This window comes from Notolepis coatsorum (assembly GCF_963971535.1).
Source record: "Notolepis coatsorum genome assembly, chromosome: 6".
NCBI classification, from domain to species: domain Eukaryota; kingdom Metazoa; phylum Chordata; class Actinopteri; order Aulopiformes; family Paralepididae; genus Notolepis; species Notolepis coatsorum.
Window position 1 is genome coordinate 1,329,946 of NC_140170.1, and position 27,071 is coordinate 1,357,016.

Consider the following 27,071-nt stretch of genomic DNA (forward strand, 5'->3'; position numbering starts at 1 on the left):
AAGAAAGAAAGAAAGAAAGAAAGAAAGAAAGAAAGAAAGAAAGAAAGAAAGAAAGAAAGATAAGGGGAATAGAGAGAGAGAGAAAGAGAGGGGGGAGAGAGAAAGAGAGAGAAAGATAGGGGGAAGAGAGGGAGAGAGAGAGAGAGAGAGAGAGAGAGAGAGAGAGAGAGAGAGAGAGAGAGAGAGAGAGAACCCCAGGCTGCAGTCCACTGGGGCCCAGGAGGAGAGATCTACGCTGACCTCTGACCCAGATACTCACCTCTGACAAGACGCCACACAGATCCATCAAAGCAAGTATCTGGACTCGTGTCCAGTGCACGAGCAACAGAGGTTTTCATTCATTCAACCTTCATCTAAACTCCAGGGACTCAGGGAGGCTTTATTTGTCACATACATACCAGGGCATACAGTGAAATGTGCAAATCGATTGTGCAATAATACAATAATAAAATAGACATAAAAAAATGTAAAATAGGTAAGACACAAGATGTGCGTGATAAAAGAAAGACATGCTGAGTTCCTGAGAAACTGGTTCCTATGTACACTACTATACAATATACAATTTACAATTTTAACTCCGTCATTTTTATACTTAATGTATCTAAACTATACTATACAATACTTCCTTCCTTCCTTCCTTCCTTCCTTCCTTCCTTCCTTCCTTCCTTCCTTCCTTCCTTCCTTCCTTCCTTCCTTCCTTCCTTCCTTCCTTCCTTCCTTCCTTCCTTCCTTCCTTCCTCCTTCCTTCCTTCCTTCCTTCCTTCCTTCCTATACAATGAGGCTTCCCTCATGTACAGTGACGTAGAGTAAACAACTACTGTCAAAGAGATAGAATAACACAAAGATAAAACAAGTCATCAGCACAATAACATCAAGTTAAAATCAGATAAAACAAGTCATCTGCACGATAACATCAAGTTAAAATAACATAAAAACAGGAAAAGCAGACTAAAAGCAATTACTAAAATGATGTACAGTGGTTATTAATCAAAGATATAAATTGTTAGAAGGTTGGAAGAGTATCAAACTTTAAAGGGCATTGAAGGGCGTTCCAAGAGTACGGAGCACTAACAGAGAAGGCAGTTCTTCCAAACCTAGAACAAGCTCATGGAACCGTAAGCATAAGCAGGTCACTTGTGCGAGTCTGATAGAATCCAGAATTCCAAGAGAGGACCAACCGACCTTATCATACGGGAAACAATGGTGAGTGTCAGAGCTGTCACCAGCAGTACATCTGAGAGCAGAATGATAGACTGTCACGAGCAGGGGTGCCTAACCTTTTTTGAACCAAGATCTACTTTTTAATTTACCACCTAGCCGAGAGCTACCAGCCAAAATTGTATAATTGTAAGCCGTCGTTTGAGGCTTTATAAAAGCAGCATAATGAACACAAATCTGTCAGTGCCGAGTCCGACCTCATCTTAAATAACAAACAGCATTGCTTGTTGTAGTTAACAAGGAGAGGCAGAGTTGATTTAGCAAAAAAGAAAAAAAAAGAAAAAATATTTTTTTTAATAATCAAATTTTATTAATCAAGATCTACTTGAAAATCAGCCCGCGATCTACCTGTCGATCGCGATCGACTGGTTGGGCACCACTGGTCTAGAGGTTTAAGAGCAGAAGCAGCAGCATGTCTATAGACTACATCCCCATAATCCAAAACTGACAAGAAAGCTGCTTCGACAATCCTCTTCGACTGCTAAACATCGGACGGCTGGTTTTGTTCCTGTATACAAGAAGCCAATTCACAAGACGTTTCTCTCCTCCACATTGCCTGTGGTGCTTTTTTTTCCTATTGTTTGGTTTTTAGTGAGTTCTTCCTTTACCTTCGCGTGGGGTATGTCTGGGAGTGTTGCATTCATTTATTTTATTTATTAAAAAAGATTTGGACTGCATGGTGTTTTTAAATTTTTTATTTATTGTGATGTTTCTTCTTGACTTGATTAACACTTTCCGTGCCACGGGTCCGGTGCCCCGGAACCCTGTTTGAATGCCAACGCCCACTTCAATGATAGAGCTCTCATATTTGCGAACGCATAAACTACATCTTAAATCATGTGTATAATATGGCCGTCGCTTATCAATGACTTGTTTGCAGTCAACATTGTTGAAACGGATTGTTTTTTTAATTGGTTCATTTCCGTTTTATACCATTTTGAAAAACTCTTGTTTTTTGAAGTTTCAGGAAAATATAAAGATTCTGTGATAAACGCCCTTTACTGGAATATTCTGGAATACACAAAAAACGTTGTCATTTTTCGGCAAATAAACGCTAGATTATCAATAGAATATGTGTTCTATAGCGTACTATATGCACGCTATAGAAGCGGGCTGAAAAATCGAGTATCCATTTCCTGATCAGCACACACACACAGACACGCACACACACACATAGGGCACACATTGATATCTCTGTGAAAAAAGCTCTGATTATCCTAAGACTGTTCAAATAGATTCCTTACCTCAGATCAAATGTTCTCCACAAAGATTATTCCAATTCCTGATCGCCATTCCAAATATCGATCACGTTTATTGATCCAACACTCGGTGGTCGAAACACCGATTCCACGCTGTTCTGATGGTGGGCGATGACTCCAGTAGGCTCGGATTACATGTCTGACAAGTCAAATGTGGAAGCAGGATTTAATTTTTTTTATGCGTTTCATTCAATCCATTCCCAAGGGGTGCAGTACCACAGGGAGAGACGATAGGGGGCGGTATTTTCCCAATGGAGCTCAGAGAGAGTTTGCAGTGGTAACGTGAGGCTAGATTGATGAAATATGAATGGAAATCGCTAATAAAAAAAAATTTGATCTCTCGTTGTTGGCACTCAACGGTCGGCATGAACTAACGAGAAATCTCATCGCTGGCACTCAAAGTGTTAAAGAAGACGTGTCCGGCCCATGGGGACATTAACGTGTGTTGTCGGGAGAACATTTGATTTGATTATCTAGATTTCTCATCAAGCCAGATGCTGAGATATTTACATAAGTCTCAATAATGGATCCATTCAGGGGGGCTGTGTGCTGAAACTCATCTGGCCGTGTGCTGCCCACGCCATGGACCTGCTCTGGTTGGTCATTCCTTCCATTGTATAACCTGAACTTGACACAATGGTCGTAACATTAGCCATTCTTGAACAAGGTAGATTTAACAAGGTGGATCAATTCACATCTGAATTACAGCCTGGTTTAACGTTATGACACATAAGGACTGTATTATAATAATAAAATAAACCTTAACCCTAACCACACTGTTACCTTAAACTAACCATAACCCTAACCATAATCACACTGTTACCTTAAACTAACCCTAACCTTAACCCTAACTTTCAACGTTAAAACAAATCATTATCATAGTATTGCTGTGTTTGTATCAAAGTGGGTGGGCGGCTTAGTCTAGTGGTGAGAGCGTGACCACAAGCATTGTTCATTCGACTCCCGATCACACTGTTTGTTTTGGATTTTCGCGGATACGAAATGTAAATATATGACTTATACGATAAGTCAATATATTACTTATGGCTATAACATAAGGTACATTATGTACCTTTTTTCCTGTGGTCGATTAGTACGTGTTCTGATGTTGCTGTGAAGGGCAGCAATAATAAATGATAAGCAGGTTTGGGAAAGGTCCACTGACTGGTCTCATTCAGGTGCCATCGGCCTATTGACCTCTGACCTCTCTCCCACCCTGGACATGGACCCTTTTCACAGTCTGTCACAGCAAATCTGTTGGTCCGATTTCTTGTTGCAGCAAACACTGCAGGGGAGGCTGAAGGACCTGGAGGTAAAGAGGTCAGCCGGTGACCCAAAGGTCGCTGGTTCGATCCCCGCCACTGACAGGAGGGTGTATTCCAGCTGTGAGCTGGTGACTGAAGGATTGGTATTTCATCTATGGTGCCCAACATTTCTGCCAAAAATTAAGCTTTTTACTGATTATTTTTAAAAGTGTATTTCTCAACTCAAACATACAAACTTGACAACATGTGATTTATTCATCATCAGCAATAGGGCTGTCAACATTAACACGTACATGTTTTCGATTCATTTCAAAACCGTAACAATTAATCACGTTACCCCTTTTTGACCCCAGCATCCTCTCATAGTTACTTAGATTTCCTCCCAGGTGGCTGGTGACCGGTTTGTTTACATTCCTGAATCACATGCTCCACAGGGAGAAGAGTACCGTGACCAGACACCCCTGAATATCTTATTTCATAATACAAAGTTTCTGAATGGACGTTTAGATTGAACCAAGTATATGCAGTCTTTCCCAGCGGAACACAAGTTACTTAACGTTACACAGGTCGCGCTATGCACGCTTTGCTTGCTAACGTTAGATAGCAGTGTTGATGTAAACTATGGATTAGTCAGTCACAGTCAACCAGCACCTGCTAACGGGTCGGACCTTTTAGCTCAGCTGGTTAGTGCGGCTGCCTGTGGATCCTATGGTCACAGCCTGTTCAAATCTCTCGGTTACATTGATAAGAAGGAGCCGTCGGCCAACAAAGATGTTGTTTCAACAAATGTATTCACAAAATGTATCACCATCCAAACGTTAGTGAAGACTCCTGTGACCAGTAAGTACATATTATTACTTTTCATAACCATTTTGTGACCATTTGCTACATTATGTGTGCAAATATAATGCATATATATGTTTAATTTGGACATTTAATGTGAGAAGTTGCAAGCTTTCACTCTGATGCATTCAGCACACACACACACACACACACACACACACACACACACACACACACACACACACACACACACACACACATTTATTTAATTAAATCACATCCTTTTTTGCAGTTATATAATTGCTGATATCGTGTTTGCAACTGCGATTAGATTAATCGTGCCGCGCTACCGGTTCGTCTTTGATGTTTGACAGCGGGAACGTTGTCCATCTCTCTGTGTAGGAGAGTGACATCATCTATGGTTCTGTTCCATGTAGCGATGCCAAAGCCTTCCCGGTGAACCAGGAAGCACAACACCAGGCCCTGGCACCGACACAATGGAATGGAACCGTTTGTGTTTTTAGTGACACCTGGGTTTACCTTGCTATGTCAACATGGCCATGGTGAAAAGGGCCTAGTCTGCCTCCTAACTCATAGTAATAGCGATGGTTGTCAATTAAATACAAATAATATGGTGTTTGCCGACCAAGATGGCCGTGTGTGGTGGTGATGATGCATAGGTGTAGATTTATGTCCCCCTCAATATTGAGAAGAGGTCAATTTGTCCCCCTCAAAGAATATAGCTAATATGAAAGACAACCCCCTCCTCAAAAGAGGTAAATAATAAGTGAGTCAAAACATTTACATATCCTTCTTACCTGTAACTATATATTAACAAACAATTTCAGACACCCTTATACAGGACCGTACCATCAGACAGACACCCCTACAGGACCGTACCATCAGACAGACACCCCTACAGGACCGTACCATCAGACACCCCTACAGGACCGTACCATCAGACACCCCTACAGGACTGTACCATCAAATCAAATCAAATCAAATTTATTTGTAAGGCCCGACAACACATGTTAATGTCCCCACGGGCCGGACACGTCTTCTTTAAACAAGTCAAGAAGAAACATCACAATAAGTCAAGAACAAAACAAAAACACCATAAAGTCATTTTTTTTTTTTAAATAAATGCAAAATAAATGACCATCAGACAGACACCCCTACAGGACCGTACCATCAGACAGACACCCCTACAGGACCGTACCATCAGACAGACACCCCTACAGGACTGTACCATCAGACAGACACCCCTACAGCAGCGTACCATCAGACAGACACCCCTACAGGACCGTACCATCAGACAGACACCCCTACAGGACCGTACCATCAGACAGACACCCCTACAGCAGCGTACCATCAGACAGACACAGCTACAGGACCGTACCATCAGACAGACACCCCTACAGGACCGTACCATCAGACAGACACCCCTATACAGGACCGTACCATCAGACAGACACCCCTACAGGACCGTACCATCAGACAGACAGACATCCCTACAGGACCATACCATCAGACAGACAGACAGCCCTACAGGACCGTATCATCAGACAGACACCCCTATACAGGACCGTACCATCAGACAGACACCCCTACAGGACCGTACCATCAGACAGACAGACAGCCCTACAGGACCATACCATCAGACAGACACCCCTACAGGACCGTACCATCTCAACCTTGCAGACGTGCCTCTTGTAAAAGTTCACCAGAATGTTTGACACTCCTCAACAAAGGATTCTCTCTCTCTCTCTGAACTGTCCTGGGACACAGGAAGAACATACTGACTGAACTGTCCTGGGGCACAGGAAGAACATACTGACTGAACTGTCCTGGGGCACAGGAAGAACATACTGACTGAACTGTCCTGAGACACAGGAAGAACATACTGACTGAACTGTCCTGGGGCACAGGAAGAACATACTGACTGAACTGTCCTGGGGCACAGGAAGAACATACTGACTGAACTGTCCTGGGGCACAGGAAGAACATACTGACTGAACTGTCCTGGGGCACAGGAAGAACATACTGACTGAACTATCCTGGGGCACAGGAAGAACATACTGACTGAACTGTCATAGGAAGAACATACTGACTGAACTGTCCTGGGGCACAGGAAGAACATACTGACTGAACTGTCCTGGAGCACAGGAAGAACATACTGACTGAACTGTCATAGGAAGAACATACTGACTGAACTGTCCTGGGGCACAGGAAGAACATACTGACTGAACTGTCCCGGGGCACAGGAAGAACATACTGACTGAACTGTCTTGGAGCACAGGAAGAACATACTGACTGAACTATCCTGGGACACAGGAAGAACATACTGACTGAACTGTCCTGGGGCACAGGAAGAACATACTGACTGAACTGTCCTGGAGCACAGGAAGAACATACTGACTGAACTGTCCTGGGACACAGGAAGAACATACTCACTGAACTGTCCTGGGACATAGGAAGAACATACTGACTGAACTGTCCTGGGGCACAGGAAGAACATACTGACTGAACTGTCCTGGAGCACAGGAAGAACATACTGACTGAACTGTCCTCAGGAAGAACATACTGACTGAACTGTCCTGGGGCACAGGAAGAACATACTGACTGAACTGTCCTGGGGCACAGGAAGAACATACTCACTGAACTGTCCTGGGACACAGGAAGAACATACTCACTGAACTGTCCTGGGACATAGGAAGAACATACTGACTGAACTGTCTTGGAGCACAGGAAGAACATACTGACTCAACTATCCTGGGACACAGGAAGAACATACTGACTCAACTGTCCTGGGGCACAGGAAGAACAACATGTGAATTCTTAAAATGGGTGGCGTGCTCCTTTAATAAGGTCAGCGGGTCCATCGTGGCGTTGGGGTTGTCTGGGGTCTGTGAATGCACGTTGGGATTACGTGATCTTGAAAACTGTAAACTTGACTCAACTTGGCCCACAGAGGATTGTGATGTCGAAGCTCTCAGAGCGACAGGAGCAGGTCACGACTCGCTATTAAACTGTAAGAGATTTGTTATCTATTCAACGCTGCAGGGCGAGTTGATTTCCTTTAGCACGTAAGCTCTTCTAAAAACACGGTTTATCCTTCCTCGTCCACTCATGCATGCAGCGAGTCTGCCGTGTAAACTAGGGACGGGCATGAGCCACGCTTTTACCCACATCGAGCGCCGGCGTGAATTACTTGAGTAGCGCTCGAGAACTCGTTCAGGGACGTCTAATTTTAGAACGCATCTCAAAGCGCCTGGCAGCAGCGATAGCGAGATATTTATTGCGTGGAGTCACACGCAGACGCACGCTACCGATTTTATTGTGTCTCTCACTCGGTGGACATAACGATGCACAGCAATATATACATGATGCTTAATGCGTATTGTCAGTCAAAACAGTCAAGTTACCATTTGTAATAATTACATTACCTCCACTCTGTCTGCAGCTGGTCTTGTTGTCAGTCAAAACAGTCAGTTAGCATTAGTAATAATTATATTACCTCCATTCTGTCTGCAGAAGGTCTTATTGTCAGTCAAAACAGTCAGTTAGCCTTTGTAATAATTACATTACCTCCACTCTGTCTGCAGCAGGTCTCTCTGCTCATTGAACCGCATGTCTGTATCAATAGTCTACTAACACAGAGCAAAAGATGCTGGTAAATGGTAAATGGTGCATTTATTATGTCTTTTATCCAAAGCACTTTACAATTTGTTCCTCACATTTTACCCATTCACTCACACATTTACACACCGATGGCGGAGGCGACCATGCAAGGTGAGAGAAGAAAGAAAGAAAGAAAGAAAGAAAGAAAGAAAGAAAGAAAGAAAGAAAGAAAGAAAGAAAGAAAGAAAGAAAGAAAGAAAGAAAGAAAGAAAGAAAGAAAGAAAGAAAGAAAGAAAGAAAGAAAGAAAGAAAGAAAGAAAGAAAGAAAGAAAGAAAGAAAGAAAGAAAGAAAGAAAGAAAGAAAGAAAGAAAGAAAGAAAGAAAGAAAGAAAGAAAGAAAGAAAGAAAGAAAGAAAGAAAGAAAGAAAGAACATTTGTACTGTCTTTTACTATTATGCACTCTGCTACTAAGTAATCTACCTTGCCTATATTACTACCTACTATGGTAATAATGTCTATACTACTATGTACTCAAGTTCAACACTGTTTGACAAACTGTTTGACACTGTTTACAATGTTCTAGTTACCTTTTTATTATTATTACTATTACTATTGTTTTATTGCACAATCGCAGCGGGCATGGCCAACCGCATTTCACTGTATGCCCTGGTATGTATGCAGGGCTTGATATTAACACCTGACCACCGGCCAAATGCTAGTAGAATTCGGCTGTGGCCGGTAACTCTGTCATTCTACCGGCCACAGTGGCCGGTGACTTTTTTTCTATGAAAAAAAAACATTGTAGTCTACAAAAGGCATCGGCAATAATTAAGTCAATCCAAGTGATACTACATAATACTACAACTCCCACAACAATTCGGAAACGTGCATTACCGGCCAGATCCTGGTAGTGGTGAATGAATGAATGAATTAATGACTTTATTTGACAATATAAAAAATAAACATGTGACAGAAGAGCACAGTCGGGATATACTGCCAAGGATGTAACACAAAAAAGCTCAGAGCTTATTTCCATTGTGGTCCTTGTAGGGGGGTGGGGGAATGTGATGCTTAACACATGCATCATACAAAATGTGACATCACAACACATCACATATACCATTTAACATTTATATACATACAGACTCATACAACATGCAAGGGTGCCTTAAGCTAAGTGTCTAGGTATAGTCCCTTTTGAGCCATGTCTTCAGGCTGGACTTGAATCTAACGGCACTGTCTATGGTTTTCAGTTCACTGGGCAGACTATTCCAATAGACAGCTGCTGAATATAAAAATGACTCCTTCCCCATACAGCTCCTGAATCTGACTGGCACAAAGTCAGTTGAGCTGCGCCTTGTTTGGTAAGCATGGGTGTCTCTGATTCTGTTGAAGTAATTGTTAAAGTACACTGGCACTACCCCATGCACTATTCTGTGAACTAGGCACATCCCTATCTGGTTTACTCTGTCTTCCACCTTAAGCCATCTCATGACCTCAAAGTGGTGCTGTCTCGAGAATGGAGTACTCCTTGTTTTCAGACCAGATGTAAAAATGTTTCATTCAGGCCTACTTTTTCTGTTAGCGTGAAGCTATGCCTTCATCAGATCGCATGGAATACCTTTTGCGACGCCGAATTCAGTATGCAGTAAAGGAATATAGCATCAGCCAATGGACATATCGATCTACCAGATGGCGATCAATAACTGGGAAATCCTTTTTGGGATCCAACCGGCCACAGGTAAGAACGATTTCATGCTGATCATGGGCCCCGTTCCCCGTACCTGGATAACTGAGTTAGCCGGATAACTTTTGGGTAAGTCTGACTTAAGCCGGACTTTCCGATTCCTCGTACCTGGATATTCCAAATCACCATGACAACAGATCCAAAAGTTTGAGCCTGGTCGAAAGCAGAGTTTAAGTTCAAGTTAGCCTGAACCATCGCCACGCCCCCGCAAAAAAGTGACAGCCCGTTTCCTGAAATTATTCCCACAGTCTACGATCTGCATTATACCATTCTGAATTACGTTTTTGTGCTCCATTCTTCCAGAGGGGGCTTTTGAAATGTAAAATAGACCCAAAATGCTGATACTAAATTCACTTTGTCCTAAATAATGCACGTTATATATACCGTGGCGCTCGCTCGGTGCGATGTACACATTATGACGTGGTTATTTTAATTGTAACTGGGATTAAGATGTCTGATGAGATGCGCTGTTTGACGGATTTGAGAAATTGAATGAGCCGTTGACGTCACATTAATGAATGAGGATAAAGAAATAAAACTTCATTCAAAATAAAGAATATTCTAAACACGGGTCTCTCGTTCATTAATGTATAAACAATGAATTTATCCCATCTGGCACAGTGGCCCAGCGGTAGTGCTCAAGCCTGCCAACCCAGCGACCGGTGTTCGAAACCCTGTGTTTCCAATATAATTTTTTTGAATATAATATTAATGATTATACGCCAAAGTAGCCTGGTTTTAAGTTAAAATATTATAAATCTACATGCATTGAGGATGTCATTCTTTATATAGCTCTCAACGTGCACCAAATTGAATTATTCCTATATTGCAAAAAGAAGGAAAAGACTAGGGTTTCGAACCCCGGTCGTCTGCGTGAAAGTCAAAAGAACAACCCGTTAGACCACAGTGGAGATAAGTTAAAGATCGACTATACATCAATCAATGGGTAAGAGAGCCGTATCGTAATTCTGTATAACAGTTTAACTAATTATTTTCGCTAGCAAGATCTCATTTGATTATTCAATCCAGCAGGCAAGTTTAAAGAAATATAATCTGATTGATTGAGGTAATGAGGGACTTAAAATTAGCCTATAGATAACGCATTTAACTTGTCGGCGAGGCGATTGAGCCGTATTGCAATCTGTCAATAAAGTTTTTAATCAATTAATCAATCAATGCCGTTAGAGAATCAGGATCTCTGCCATCGATACGTGCTGGCTTTTCACCTGAAGCGGCCGCGCGCACTTAGCCTGGGTCTCAAGTCTGAATCGAGTTAACGAGACTGAATCCACCTTCGAGGAACAGGAAAATCCCGGCTTCTAACATCGGGTTAACTGAATCTGGATAATGACATCTTGATCGACTTAGTTGAACCAGGTACGAGAAACAGGGCCCAGGCCTTGTTAGCATAGCCAACCAGGAATGATGAAAACTTTATTTAACAGATTGCAGAATGGGTACAATACAGTATGGCTCAATACACACAATTGTTAAGGGGATGCAGACCAGAGAAAGACGTTTGTCTTGTTTACATCAGGGTCCCCCATTTTCAATTTATAGTGACATTTATGACATACACAACATACATGACATCATGACATCATTACACATCAGTGTATGATGCTACAATAATGAATGCCGTTATTGGTAATCAATAATCAGAAACAACGTCCCCCGCCCCCCCGCCCCCCCCCCCTTTCATGCATTCATGGTGGAACATGATACCTTGATTTTAAACCTATTCATCATCACGCTATAAAATGGGAACGTATTGATGAAAAAATTATTTAGTGTGGTGATTTTTGGCTGGTGAAAATGCTGAGTGGCTAGTGACTTTGGAAAACCACTAGCCACAGTGGCTAGTGAGCCAAAAAGTTAATGTCAAGCCCTGTATGTATGTGATGAATAAACTCTTGAATCTTGAATCTTGATGTTACTGACCCTTAGCTGCCAGAGTTGTATCCTTCCTGCTGACTTGTTGTACAGAACTTGTAAGTCGCTTTGGATAAAAGCATTCAGATGAATGCCTAAATGTAACTCCTCCCCACCGCACATATATTCTCTCCCCACCGTATGTATATTTCTCTCCCACCCACCCACCCCCTCCTAATGTACAGTCTCCTCCCCACCGTATGTATATATTCTCTCCCCACCGTATGTATATTTCTCTCCCACCCACCCACCCCCTCCTAATGTACAGTCTCCTCCCCACCGTATGTATATATTCTCTCCCCGCCGTATGTATATTTCTCTCCCACCCACCCACCCCCTCCTAATGTACAGTCTCCTCCCCATCATATGTATATACTCTCTGTCAGGATCTATGGGTAACAGTACTGTATATTTGCATATCGTATATGTCACAAATGTAACAGTACTAATTACCTGTACGTCATGTATGTCCCTATGCCATAAATGTCATGATGTCATGTATGTTGTGTATGTCATAAATGTCGCTATGAATTGAAAACTGGGGACCCTGATGTAAACAAGACAAACGTCTTTCTCTGGTCTGCAACCCCTTAATTACAATTGTGTGTATTGAGCCGTACTGTATTGTACCCATTCTGCAATCTGTTAAATAAAGTTTTCATTCATTCATTCACTGTATGTAAATGACAGGAGGGGGTATCTCACGGTAACCAGACACTGAACCCCCAAACTGCTCCAGGGGCCCCTGCACTGTGGGCGACCCCGTGCTCTGACATCTCTGATGAAAGGCTTTGCAGAGGGGGAAGGGGGGGGGGGGGGGGACGTGTAACAAGGAAGGAGGTGCAAAGAGACACGTACCAATTACCTTGTGTACTGTACTGTACAGTACACTGATAATAGAGCGATCTCCACTTTTGGCATTTTGGAATACACACCTGCGTTCACACTCTGGTGGGGGAGTTAATAATAACTCCTGGAGGATGGGGGGGGGGTCATTATTTCGCTGCCTGCGGTGGATCCAGATGTTTTGGGGAGCTTTCCCCTCCTGCACTGGAGAACCAGGGTAGGTGCACAGAGGGTCCTGAAACAGAACTCTGGGTCCAGAAGAACCAGGGTAGGTACACAGAGGCTCCTGAAACAGAACTCTGGGCCCCAGAAGAACCAGGGTAGGTACACAGAGGCTCCTGAAACAGAACTCTGGGTCCAGAAGAACCAGGGTAGGTACACAGAGGCTCCTGAAACAGAACTCTGGGCCCCAGAAGAACCAGGGTAGGTACACAGAGGGTCCTGAAACAGAACTCTGGGTCCAGAAGAACCAGGGTAGGTACACAGAGGGTCCTGAAACAGAACTCTGGCTCTAGAAGAACCAGGGTAGGTACACAGAGCTGTCCTGAAACAGAACTCTGGGTCCAGAAGAACGCTGTTGGCTCGAGGAACATTCCTCTGAAAGCCTCCCTTCATCCTCCCGCCCGCTGTTTACTGTTGCAATCTGTCGCCACTATAAATACTGTATGATCAAAAGGCAACATGAAGGAGCAACATGAAGGAGCAACGTGAAGGAGCAACGTGAAGGAGCAACATGAAGGAGCAACATGAAGGAGCAATGTGAAGGAGCAACATGAAGGAGCAACGTGAAGGAGCAACATGAAGGAGCAACGTGAAGGAGCAACATGAAGGAGCAACATGAAGGAGCAACATGAAGGAGCAACATGAAGGAGCAACGTGAAGGAGCAACGTGAAGGAGCAACATGAAGGAGCAACGTGAAGGAGCACAACATGAAGGAGCAACATGAAGGAGCAACATGAAGGAGAAACATGAAGGAGCAACGTGAAGGAGCAACGTGAAGGAGCAACATGAAGGAGCAACATGAAGGAGCAACATGAAGGAGCAACATGAAGGAGCAACATGAAGGAGCAACATGAAGGAGCAACATGAAGGAGCAACGTGAAGGATCAACATGAAGGAGCAACATGAAGGAGCAACGTGAAGGAGCAACATGAAGGAGCAACATGAAGGAGCAACATGAAGGACCAACATGAGGAGCAACGTGAAGGAGCAACGTGAAGGAGCAACATGAAGGAGCAACGTGAAGGAGCAACATGAAGGAGCAACATGAAGGAGCAACATGAAGGAGCAACATGAAGGAGCAACATGAAGGAGCAACATGAAGGAGCAACGTGAAGGAGCAACGTGAAGGAGAAACATGAAGGAGCAACGTGAAGGAGCAACATGAAGGAGCAACATGAAGGAGCAACATGAAGGAGCAACATGAAGGAGCAACATGAAGGAGCAACATGAAGGAGCAACGTGAAGGAGCAACGTGAAGGAGCAACATGAAGGAGCAACATGAAGGAGCAACATGAAGGAGCAACATGAAGGAGCAACGTGAAGGAGCACAACATGAAGGAGCAACATGAAGGAGCAACATGAAGGAGCAACGTGAAGGAGCAACGTGAAGGAGCAACATGAAGGAGCAACATGAAGGAGCAACATGAAGGAGCAACATGAAGGAGCAACGTGAAGGAGCAACGTGAAGGAGCAACATGAAGGAGCAACATGAAGGAGCAACATGAAGGAGCAACGTGAAGGAGCAACATGAAGGAGCAACATGAAGGAGCAACATGAAGGAGCAACATGAAGGAGCAACATGAAGGAGCAACATGAAGGAGCAACATGAAGGAGCAACGTGAAGGAGCAACATGAAGGAGCAACGTGAAGGAGCAACATGAAGGAGCAACATGAAGGAGCAACATGAAGGAGCAACATGAAGCAGCAACATGAAGGAGCAACATGAAGGAGCAACATGAAGGAGCAACGTGAAGGAGCAACATGAAGGAGCAACATGAAGGAGCAACATGAAGGAGCAACATGAAGCAGCAACATGAAGGAGCAACATGAAGGAGCAACATGAAGGAGCAACGTGAAGGAGCAACATGAAGGAGCAACGTGAAGGAGCAACATGAAGGAGCAACATGAAGGAGCAACATGAAGGAGCAACATGAAGGATCAACATGAAGGAGCAACGTGAAGGAGCAACATGAAGGAGCAACATGAAGGAGCAACATGAAGGAGCACAACATGAAGGAGCAACATGAAGGAGCAACATGAAGGAGCAACCTAACTGCATCGATCCACATAGGCGCCCCAAGAAGCACTCCTTCCTCGTCGTGCTCCTATTAAGATAAGATAAGATCAAATCTTTCTTCATTGATCCCCTTGGGAGGGGAGGGGAGGTACAGGTACTTGGTAATAGTAGATTCAAGATTCAAGATTCAAGAATGTTATTCATCACATACATACCAGGGCATACAGTGAAATGCGGTTGGCCATGCCCGCTTCGATTGTGCAATAAAACAAAAGTAATAGTAATAATAATAAAAAAAGATAACTAGATTAGACATGTTAATAAATCGGTTAAGGCACTGGATCCGATGTACATACCTATATACAATGTGCAGTTTTTCTTCTATGTCCCTATGCTATACTTGCTGTTACTAACTATACTATACAACAATCACAACAAGTTATTTTCTTAAAGTGTCCTTTTCCTTCCTTTAAAGTGTGGTGCGTTTGTGTGTGTGCGAGTGCAGAATAATAATAATAATAACTTCGTTTTATATAGCGCCTTTCAGAGGACCCAAGGTCGCTTTACATAGGGGGGGGGGGGAGATGACAAATTAACAAACATAGTGGACAGACACAACATATACATATAAAATGAGAAAGTTAGGGGTTGAAGGCCAGGTTGAAGAGGTGGGTTTTGAGCAGTTTTTTAAATGAGTCCAGAGTTGGGGCGGTGCGGAGTTCTGCGGGGAGGGAATGTTGTGTTTGTGTGTGTATGTGTGTGTTCATGTGTGCTTGTGTGTGGAGATCAGTGTTCATTGTTCTGATGGCCAATGCAGAAGTAGTAGTAGTAGAAGATATAATACAGGTAATAAGGTATTCGTAAGGGGATATCACTTTGTCTTGGACAAGCGATGACCGTGAACACGACCTGTGGCATGTATGGAATGTACAGCTGGATCGTATGACTAACTGACGTCCCCCCCTTGAAGCTGCTATAAGCAGTTCTTTTGTTAAAATAACTGGTCTACAGGTTAAAACAATAGCTCTACATTCCGACAGCCGTCACTGATATAGAGTGTCTGGGTACGTAACATGGGTCTCCCAGTCCCTCCACTCTGCAGTAAACAGCCATCACTGATATAGAGTGTCTGGTCAGTAACATGGGTCTCCCAGTCCCTCCACTCTGCAGTAAACAGCCATCACTGATATAGAGTGTCTGGTCAGTAACATGGGTCTCCCAGTCCCTCCACTCTGCAGTAAACACAGCCATCACTGATATAGAGTGTCTGGTCAGTAACATGGGTCTCCCAGTCCCTCCACTCTGCAATCTTGTGTTTAAGATCAGAAGTATCTTCTGTTTACTGCAGAGTGGAGGGACTGAGAGACCCATGTTACTGACCAGACACTCTATATCAGTGATGGCTGTCAGACCCATGTTACTGACCAGACACTCTATATCAGTGATGGCTGTCAGACCCATGTTACTGACCAGACACTCTATATCAGTGATGGCTGTCAGACCCATGTTACTGACCAGACACTCTGTATCAGTGATGGCTGTCAGACCCATGTTACTGACCAGACTTTCTACATCAGTAACGGCTGTCAGACCCATGTTACTGACCAGACACTCTGTATCAGTGATGGCTGTCAGACCCATGTTACTGACCAGACTTTCTACATCAGTAACGGCTGTCAGACCCATGTTACTGACCAGACACTCTGTATCACTGATGGCTGTCAGACCCATGTTACTGACCAGACACTCTGTATCACTGATGGCTGTCAGACCCATGTTACTGACCAGACACTCTATATCAGTGATGGCTGTCAGACCCATGTTACTGACCAGACTTTCTACATCAGTAACGGCTGTCAGATGGTACTTAACACTTATTTTAATAAAAAAGTACCACTTACAGCTCCTTTAAGTTTCCTCTTTTCAGTAACATTACATAATTATGAGGCATAATTTTTTACATCATTTGAATTCTATTCTATTTCCGAATCTTCCGGCGGCCTCTGAAAACATCTGGCCGGGGGACAGTGGTGGAAAGCAGCCTTTCAAGTGAACTCCTGACTAAAACTCAGTCTGACTCTTGATTGATGTGCGTTTTCCCCTGAAAAATAAACCAAGAAGAAGAAAAAAGAAAAGAGCAGGGACTCCTGACCCGGTCTGACCCTTTAGGAAGCAATCTGTGCAACACATTAGTGCAGCCAGTGGCACTGGTGACTCTGTGATTCACACCATATGAGAACACCGGGGTGTCAGAAGGGTGTAAAAAATATTTTAAAAAAACTCCAAAGTTGTGCCCGGCAAATTTTCCTCGGAAAACACGTCTCTAAATGGTAAATGGTGCATTTATATTAGGGATGCACCGATCCGACTTTTTCAGTCCCGATACCGATACCTGGGTTTGGGTATCGGCCAATACCGATACCGATCCGATACCCGATTCTCCAAAAAAGTTTTAAAAAAAGATTATTAATCCACTTTTTTTTCATTTTTTTTTATTAAAATATATTTAGTTTTTAACAATTGTAAAGGATCACAAGTGTGTTTTTGATTTGTTGTAAACAAAGACAGAAAATAAACTTCATTCATTCAATTAATAAACTGTACGCCTCACTGTCACTGTGTGGAAGAGACTGGGATCATTGTTTTGTGCAACAAGGCAACATCAGGCTGGACTTAAAACATTACTTTCCTAACTTAGTGAAACTAAATGTAACAAATTAACACATAGATATAAATGTACTGAATGGTTATTTCTTATTTTATTTATTATAAAAAAAATAAAATGTAAATCCGATTTATTTTTTTATTTTTTAACGATACCCGATCCAGCTATTTTACTGATATCGGCGGCCGATACTGATACCAATATCGAATCGGTGCATCCCTAATTTATATAACAGCTTTTATCCAAAGCGCTTTACACTTTGTGTTCCTCACATTCACTCACACATTCACGGCGGAGGAGACCATGCGAGGTGCCCACCGGCTCATCGGGAGCAGTTAGGGGGTTAAGTGTTTTGCTCAAGGACACATGATCGACGCGCTGCCCGGGAGGAGCGGGAATCTAACCCGGGAACCTTCCCGACTACCTAGACGACCTGCTCCAGCTCCCGAGCCGCCGCAGACGTCTCTCTCTCTCTCTCTCTCTCTCTTTGATCTGGATCCATTCGGGTGGGAGCCGGTATTAGCCGGTCTTAGCCGGTATTAGTCACGGCGTCAGCGGGCGGTTGCGAGGTAGATGAGTTCTTTAGACAAGTAATTAACCTGATCCCACCTGTAGGCCATGTTCCCTTTGAGCCAGCGAGACAAAATAGTTCAGGTTACGTTGAGCTTTGAAGTCGCAGACAGCAGGCATCAGTCATGATCTGGAAGTCAATGTGTTTTTTCTCTTTTTTTCTATCCCCTACGGCTCAGCGGGGGGGAGTGCTATGTGAGGCAAATTGGGATCGCTCGCGGTCCACCCGCCCACTCGCAGGGCGGCCCCATGATGCGCAGGTCTGCGCGGGCTTTCGGTCCCATCATGCACAGGTATCTCCACAGGTCTGCGCGGGCTTTCGGTCCCATCATGCACAGGTATCTCCACAGGTCTGCGCGGGCTTTCGGTCCCATCATGCACAGGTATCTCCACAGGTCTGCGCGGGCTTTCGGTCCCATCATGCACAGGTATCTCTGCAGGTCTGCGCGGGCTTTCGGTCCCATCATGCACAGGTATCTCCACAGGTCTGCGCGGGCTTTCGGTCCCATCATGCACAGGTATCTCCGCAGGTCTGCGCGGGCTTTCGGTCCCATCATGCACAGGTATCTCTGCAGGTCTGCGCGGGCTTTCGGTCCCATCATGCACAGGTATCTCTGCAGGTCTGCGCGGGCTTTCGGTCCCATCATGCACAGGTATCTCTGCAGGTCTGCGCGGGCTTTCGGTCCCATCATGCACAGGTATCTCCACAGGTCTGCGCGGGCTTTCGGTCCCATCATGCACAGGTATCTCTGCAGGTCTGCGCGGGCTTTCGGTCCCATCATGCACAGGTATCTCTGCAGGTCTGCGCGGGCTTTCGGTCCCATCATGCACAGGTATCTCCACAGGTCTGCGCGGGCTTTCGTGCCCCGGTTCAGAGGTCTGTGCAGGCTTTCGGTCCCATCATGCACAGGTATCTCTGCAGGTCTGCGCGGGCTTTCGGTCCCATCATGCACAGGTATCTCCGCAGGTCTGCGCTGGCTTTCGTGGCCCGGTTCTTCTCCAAGTCCAGTAACCACATCACAGAGGAACCCGACTCTCTCACCCACGTGAGGAATTAGTCGATTTGTTCTATTTCATTTCGCCGACTATCTGCACGTCGAGAAAACAAACCGGGAAATAAAATACCCCTTGACCGCGAATGATGAATGATTGGATGAATGAATGAATGAATGAATGAATGAATGAATGAATGAATGAATGAATGAATGAATGAATGAAAACTTTATTAACAGATTGCAGAATGGGTACAGTACAGTACAGCTCAATACATACAATTGTTAAGGGGATGCAGACCAGAGAAAGACTTTCGTCTTGTTTACATCAGGGTCCCCCATGGATAATGGATGTCATAAAGGAAGAAGGCGGGAATTATCTTAACCCTTTCACAACCACACTACAGAAGGTTAATAACCCTTTCACTACCACACACAGACGGTTAACCATCTGTAGTGTGGTAGTGAAAGGGTTAACCTTCTGTAGTGTGGTAGTGAAAGGCTTAACCATCTGTAGTGTGGTAGTGAAAGGGTTAACCTTCTGTAGTGTGGTAGTGAAAGGTTAACCTTCTTTAGTGTGGTAGTGAAAGGGTTAACCTTATGTAGTGTGGTAGTGAAAGGGTTAACCTTCTGTAGTGTGGTAGTGAAAGGTTAACCTGCTGTATTGTCGCAGTGAAAGGGTTAATTGAGGACGGGGGGTTTGTGTGGTTTACAGCTGCTTCCCTCGTCGGGGAGTTTTCCGCTGTGCATTTTTTATTCCGACAGAGTCAGAGGAACACATCGAAATGGTCCTCCTCTCTCTGTTTACCTTCTCCCAGTCAAACCTTTCCATCTTAATCCCCGAGACAGTTTCTAGGCTGCCCGGTAACAATCCAAACATCACAGATGGGGGTCAGGAGGTAAAGCAACCCCCCCCCCCCTCAAGCTGCACGTTGGCCACTGGCAGACGGCTCCCAAAAACGGAGGGAAAACCAGAGAGACCTGAAGGCTCAGGGACTTCTGAGCTGTTCGAAATGTCAAATTCTCTTTCCTTTAGACATGGACACAGCCGTACATACGTGCCGCCTGGAAATAATAGTGCGTAAACCTGGCTCACTAGCTCCGCAGACAATGTGTTGTATTCAGCGCTGCATTTACTTCATATTCTTCTAATTAAACCCCTTTTCCTTTAAAAGGTTGGCGTTCATTCTTTCTTACAGTTGGCGCCTAGAGAAGCCGCGAGCTCGGCGAGAGAGGAAGAAAGATAGAAAACGCAGGCAGAGATAAGTGAAGATTGAGAGGGATTATGTTCATATGAGTCTATATGTTGTTGTGTCTTGGATGATTCTACTCATTATACCTTTAAGCCTCCTGTGTCACCAATAATGTACTAGTCAAACAGCTGAGGAAAGCCAACCAGCGACCTAAAACGCTAATCGTGTCCTATTTCCTTCATTTCTTACTTAGGGGACACAGTAATAAGGATTAGGTCATGAGGTTATCATAAGAAACCTTTAATTAACCATGACTATACTCAAGTCTGCAGCGGAATCCTTCCAGAATGGGCTTTACTTCGCTTGCCAACGTCCACGTCCATGTCTACGTATAGCGCCTCGTTAGTTTCTATAGGCAATGAATCATGGCGTGTGAACCCCTCGAGTAAAGTGTAACCCCTAAAACTTGTGTTTAAATAGCACAGAAAGCCTCACAAAGGGGAAATAGGCAAGACGTCTAAGATTACAGACATTCTCAGAGTAGCTAGCTGAAATTAAAGTATTAAAGCCAACCGCCGCACACTTCGCAATCCGCGGAGAGAGACGTAAATGATACGACCAAAATGTCCTTGAACTAAAAACCGTTCCGGTCTGAGAGGTTGAAAATAATTAAACTTGAGATTACGTGACCGAGAAGCCGTACTCTGAAACTAGAAAGCGTTTTTTGGAGAGAGGATGAAAAGGATCCCCGAGGAGGAGGAGGATTTCCGTCCAGAACTTACTCTGGCGTGTTGATCCAGATGATGTCCAGGTGGCAGTAATAGACGCACTCCTTGTCTTTGTAACTGTAACACGTGCATCTCTTGTCCCGGCGCCGGGGGGCCGCTCCGTCATCACACTCCGGGCATGAGGCCTCTCCCCCCTGGGGACGAGCACTCCTCTGATCCGGCGTGAAGATCCCCCCGCCGACGAGAGCCTTCAGCTTAGTGGCCTCCGCCTCCCTCCTGTGGCTCTCATCCACACTGGACGAGGAGGACGAACCTGTGGGAGGGAGAGGAGAGGAGAGGAGAGGAGAGGAGAGGAGAGGAGAGGAGAGGAGAGGAGAGGAGAGCAGAGGGAGAGAAGAGGAGAGGAGAGGAGAGGAGAGGAGAGGAGAGGAGGTGAGAGGAGAGGAGAGGAGAGGAGAGGAGAGGAGAGGAGAGGAGAGGAGAGGAAGAGGAGAGGGAGAGGAGAGGAGAGGAGAGGAGAGGAGAGGAGAGGAGAGGAGAGGAGAGGAGAGGAGAGGAGAGGAGAGGAGAGGAGAGGAGAGGAGAGGAGAGGGAGAGGAGAGGGAGAGGAGGTGAGAGGAGAGGAGAGGAGAGGAGAGCGAGAGGAGAGGAGAGGAGAGGAGAGGAGAGGAGAGGAGAGGGAGAGGAGAGGGAGAGGAGAGGGAGAGGAGGTGAGAGGAGAGGAGAGGAGAGCGAGAGGAGAGGAGAGGAGAGGAGAGGAGAGGAGAGGAGAGGAGAGGAGAGGAGAGGAGAGGAGAGGAGAGGAGAGGAGAGGAGAGGAGAGGAGAGGAGAGGGAGAGGAGAGGGAGTTAAGAAAGGTATCAAGTTCAAGTTTATTTATTAAATATCACAATAAAATACAGGTACTTTATGGTGAAATTCTTGGTTCTGTATGAGTCCTTGAGAGTGTGCTTCATACATTAAAAAAGTAAGTAAGAAAAAGAAATAAAATAAAAAAAGAGGAGAGGAGAGGAGAGGAGAGGAGAGGAGAGGAGAGGAGAGGAGAGGAGAGGAGAGGAGAGGAGATGGAGAGGAGAGGAGAGGAGAGGAGAGGAGATGGAGAGGAGAGGAGAGGAGAGGAGAGGAGAGGAGAGGAGAAGAGAGGAGAGGAGAGGAGAGGAGAGGAGAGGAGAGGAGAGGAGAGGGAGAGGAGAGGGAGAGGAGAGGAGAGGAGAGGAGAGCGAGAGGAGAGGAGAGGAGAGGAGAGGAGAGGAGAGGAGAGGAGAGGAGAGGAGAGGAGAGGAGAGGAGAGGAGAGGAAGAGGGAGAGGAGAGGGAGAGGAGGGAGAGGAGAGGAGAGGAGAGGAGAGGAGAGGAGAGGAGAGGAGAGGAGAGGAGAGGAGAGGAGAGGAGAGGAGAGGAGAGGAGAGGAGAGGAGAGGGAGTTAAGAAAGGTATCAAGTTCAAGTTTATTTATTAAATATCACAATAAAATACAGGTACTTTATGGTGAAATCAATGCTTGGTTCTGTATGAGCCCTTGAGAGTGTGCTTCATACATTAAAAAAGTAAGTAAGAAAGTAAGTAAAAAAAAAAAAAAAAAAAAAGGAGAGGAGAGGAGAGGAGAGGAGAGGAGAGGAGAGGAGAGGAGAGGAGAGGAGATGGAGAGGAGAGGAGAGGAGAGGAGAAGAGAGGAGAGGAGAGGAGAGGAGAGGAGAGGAGAGGAGAGGAGATGGAGAGGAGAGGAGAGGAGAGGAGAGGAGAGGAGAGGAGAGGAGAGGAGAGGAGAGGAGAGGAGAGGAGAGGAGAGGAGAGGAGAGGAGAGGAGAGGAGAGGAGAGGAGAGGAGAGGAGAGGAGAGGAGAGGCGAGGAGAGGAGAGGAGAGGGAGTTAAGAAAGGTATCAAGTTCAAGTTTATTTATTAAATATCACAATAAAATACAGGTACTTTATGGTGAAATTCTTGGTTCTGTATGAGTCCTTGAGAGTGTGCTTCATACATTAAAAAAGTAAGTAAGAAAAAGAAATAAAATAAAAAAAGAGGAGAGGAGAGGAGAGGAGAGGAGAGGAGAGGAGAGGAGAGGAGAGGAGAGGAGAGGAGAGGAGAGGAGAGGAGAGGAGAGGAGAGGAGAGGAGAGGGAGAGGAGAGGAGAGGAGAGACGAGGAGAGGAGAGGAGAGGAGAGGAGAGGAGAGGAGAGGAGAGGAGAGGAGAGGAGAGGAGAGGAGAGGAGAGGAGAGGAGAGGAGAGGAGAGGAGAGGAGAGGAGAGGAGAGGAGAGGAGAGGAGAGGGAGTTAAGAAAGGTATCAAGTTCAAGTTTATTTATTAAATATCACAATAAAATACAGGTACTTTATGGTGAAATTCTTGGTTCTGTATGAGCCCTTGAGAGTGTGCTTCATACATTAAAAAAGTAAGTAAGAAAGTAAGTAAAAAAATAAATAAAGTAAAGTAAAGAGGAATAGACAATATACAAATATACAATATACAGTGCAATATACAATCTAAAGTAGTAAAAATGAGTAAACAGTGAGGTACAATGCAGAAAATGAGGTACGAAACTTTGAGGTAAGGTGCCATTTCAAATTAGGTATGAATGTAGTGCAAATCTCTTTAATAAATGTGTCGAGGCCCGAGGTCTGCTGCTTAAGAGTCAGGAGGAGGAATACAATGGGAGAATTGGATGGGAGAGATGATTGTGATTGGCTGTAGACGAGAATGAGCGTAAACCGATAGGAGGCTCAATCGGGGGGTGTCATTTGATAATAATCCAGCTCTTCCCCCCAAAATAATGTCACTCTATCTATCTAACTATCTAACAATCTAACTATCTATCTATCTATCTATCTATCTATCTATCTATCTATCTATCTATCTATCTATCTATCTATCTATCTATCTATCTATCTATCTATCTATCTATCTATCTATCTATCTAACTATCTAACTATCTATCTATCTATCTATCTATCTATCTATCTATCTATCTATCTATCTATCTATCTATCTATAGATCTATCTATCTAACAATATATCTATAGATCTATCTAACTATATCTAGCAATATATCTATCTATCTATCTATCTATCTATCTATCTATCTATCTATCTATCTATCTATCTATCTATCTATCTATCTATCTATCTATCTATCTATCTATCTATCTATCTATCTATCTATCTATCTATCTATCTATCTATCTAAAGAACGAACTGTACACTTTGGATTACTTCTTTAACGTTGCACTATATGCAGTTTTGTTGGAGTCAGAGAAGTCAATCATTTCTAAGGTATATTTCCATAACTGAATAAACAAACTGTCCTCAGAGGCAAATTGGAGGGCTTACGTTTTGGTTCACACTTGCCTAAATATTATTTTGTTTTCATTTACAGTATGATAACATAAGATAAAATAATTCTATAAGAATTACAGTAAATGTATTTTACAAACAACAACATTAAACCCCCTCCTCTGAAACTGCACCGTGCAGAAGGAACCACATGCCTTTATACGGATTATATTTACTATACAATTATTTCCTCTCCTTTTTTGTTTTTACATATACGGAATTGAGGTAGAAATAGTCAAACCATCTACTGTGCCATTATAGTAACCTTTTATACATTTGTATGTATTTATTTATTCTCTATTTTATTTTATACAATGTGAAACCGAGACAAAAACTAAAATATACATACATAATATAATAACCCCCCACCCAAACCACATTTTAAACTTAAAGTATTTTCATTTGCAAGTTGCTTCGACCTCGAAAATGGCTATGATACCTCTTTTAATCATTATTGCAAAAAACCTGACACATTTACAAGCTGCATTATGCTATTGAAACAATAAATTAAACACATACAGCAGATGTGTACAAAAAAAAAAAAAAAAAAAAAAAAAAAGGAACGCCACACACACACATTGGTGCTGCTGCCCAGGAACACGTCCGACATGTCTTTTTGGAGACGGCAGTTTCAGGGATAGTGCAGACATGTCGCTATACATGCATACTTTGGTCATAATAAAATTATGTTATGGAACCTCAACAGTAGATATGGCATCTTGTAAGACAAGTTCCACTATAGCGCAACGCAAGCAATGCATGGGTAAAGTGAGCACTGAGGTCATATTAATAAATCAATATTGTATATGCCTACAATGGGTTAACACAGTTATATATATTCAAGTATGTTATGTGAATATAGACTATCATATGTAAAAAAAAAAAAAAAACGGATCAGAGCTTTAAATGACTCCATCTCTAATTACCATAATAATAAGAACGTGGGTATATTATGCCCAACTCCCCTCAACTGTGTACCTCCTCAATTAGTCTACAGTACCACTACATTCGTGTATCGCCTAAATGTTGACTATTAGCACCTCGTTGGAAATAGTCGACCTACAGTACAAACTTACTTGAAGTCAGTATCGAATTGTTTATTTAATTAACTAGTGATTTAAAATATATATAATTTCTGGACATATGTTGTGATTCCTTAGACAAGTGCCAACAGGAATGTAATCAGCTCAGGTCGTCTTGTATTCTCTCTCTCTCTCTCTCTCTCTCTCTCTCTCTCTCTCTCTCTCTCTCTCTCTCTCTCTCTCTCTCTCTCTCTCTCTCTCTCTCTCTCTCTCTCTCTCTCTCTCTCTCGATCAACTTCAACTCTCTCTCTCTCTCTCTCTCTTCAACTATCAATTTAATCAATGCAGGTAAATCAAGTGTCAAGGTAACAGGTAGCCTATAAACTGCTACTCCACCGTGAATCAGAAAGGTCTTTATTGCCAAATAGTTTACACATGAGGAATTTGATATGATCGTTTCTTTTGGTGCGACATCAACGGACAGACAATTAAGGTAGAATAAAATAAAAAGGTAGAATAAAATAAAATGGTATAAACTCCAAAACTAAAAAAGTAGGATAAACTACTCACCGTTTGCCAAAAACGCTGTCGCGGCGATTAGAAGCAAAACTCCAACATCAATCGATGACACATTAGCCATAACACATTGATGATTAGAGATCAAATTAATAGCAAACGGAAGCAACGTTTAAAAACTAAAAAACGAATAAAAATGTAACTGATTAGAAATCCAAGGGTGAATGAATCCAGAGGTTTCCAAAAGCAAAGTCGGTTCGAGTCCAGACTGGAAGCTGTTCAACGCAGAGGTTCGACTCTCGGTCGCAGACAGTGCAATGATTGAATAAAAGCGCAACTGTGCGGTTTGTCTCCGCGACCAGGCGGGCAGCTCCTGTTTTATTAGCTGACAGACTCGCAGAGCACCGCCCGCTTGAGCTGCGCGGATGACAGAGAGGATGAGAGGCGCGCCCCCCCCCCCACGGTTTAGATTCGAGATGAGATTAGATTCAAATGTATTGATTTGTCATCATCATACAGCACAAGTATAGTACAACGAAAAGAGGTTTGACATCCAACTAGAGTGCAAATGTAACAGTAAAGTGCAATAGTAATATAATTACAAAGTAGCCTACAGGTGATTAAACTGGGTTTAAAATAAACAAGTACTACTGTGCTTAACAGATGTATGTACAGAGCTGTAGTATTAGTATGTACAGTGATACAGGTATAAAGACACTATGGTAAGTCATACTGGCCAGCAGCCTACGTAAGAGGTAAGGAATATGTACAGATAGATATATTATGATATGTAACAAGGATTATATGCAAGTATGTACAAACAGATGTGGAGATATATAACTCTTACTGTGTATGTATATATATATATATATATATATATATATATATATATATATATATATATATATATATATATATATATATATATATATATATATATATATATATATATATATATATATATATATATATATATAAGATAAGATAAGTAAGAGTAAATATATATATATATATATATATACACAGAATATTCAGCACTATTGTACATGCTATCATACAGATATGGGTTATATGCCGGTGTAGATCTATACCTAAAACAAATGTAAAAAAAAAAAAAAAAAAATGTTAAGCTCCTCAAGTGAGCACTG

The 27,071-nt window shown here is 43.4% G+C and overlaps 1 protein-coding gene across 1 annotated transcript in view; it reads right to left on the reverse strand.

Annotated features, from left to right (window-relative positions):
* Window positions 1–26,195, reverse strand: part of LOC311230372 (endothelin-3) — a 34,849-nt gene extending 8,654 nt beyond the window's left edge. The window contains exons 1-2 of the mRNA XM_084316639.1: window positions 25,978–26,195; window positions 21,114–21,372 (exon numbers count right to left, since the gene is read on the reverse strand). Of these exons, the coding sequence (XP_084172765.1) occupies window positions 21,114–21,372; window positions 25,978–26,047 (329 nt within the window). The 5' untranslated portion in view covers window positions 26,048–26,195. The remainder of the gene's footprint in view (window positions 1–21,113; window positions 21,373–25,977) is intronic.
* Window positions 26,196–27,071: the final 876 nt, after the last annotated feature.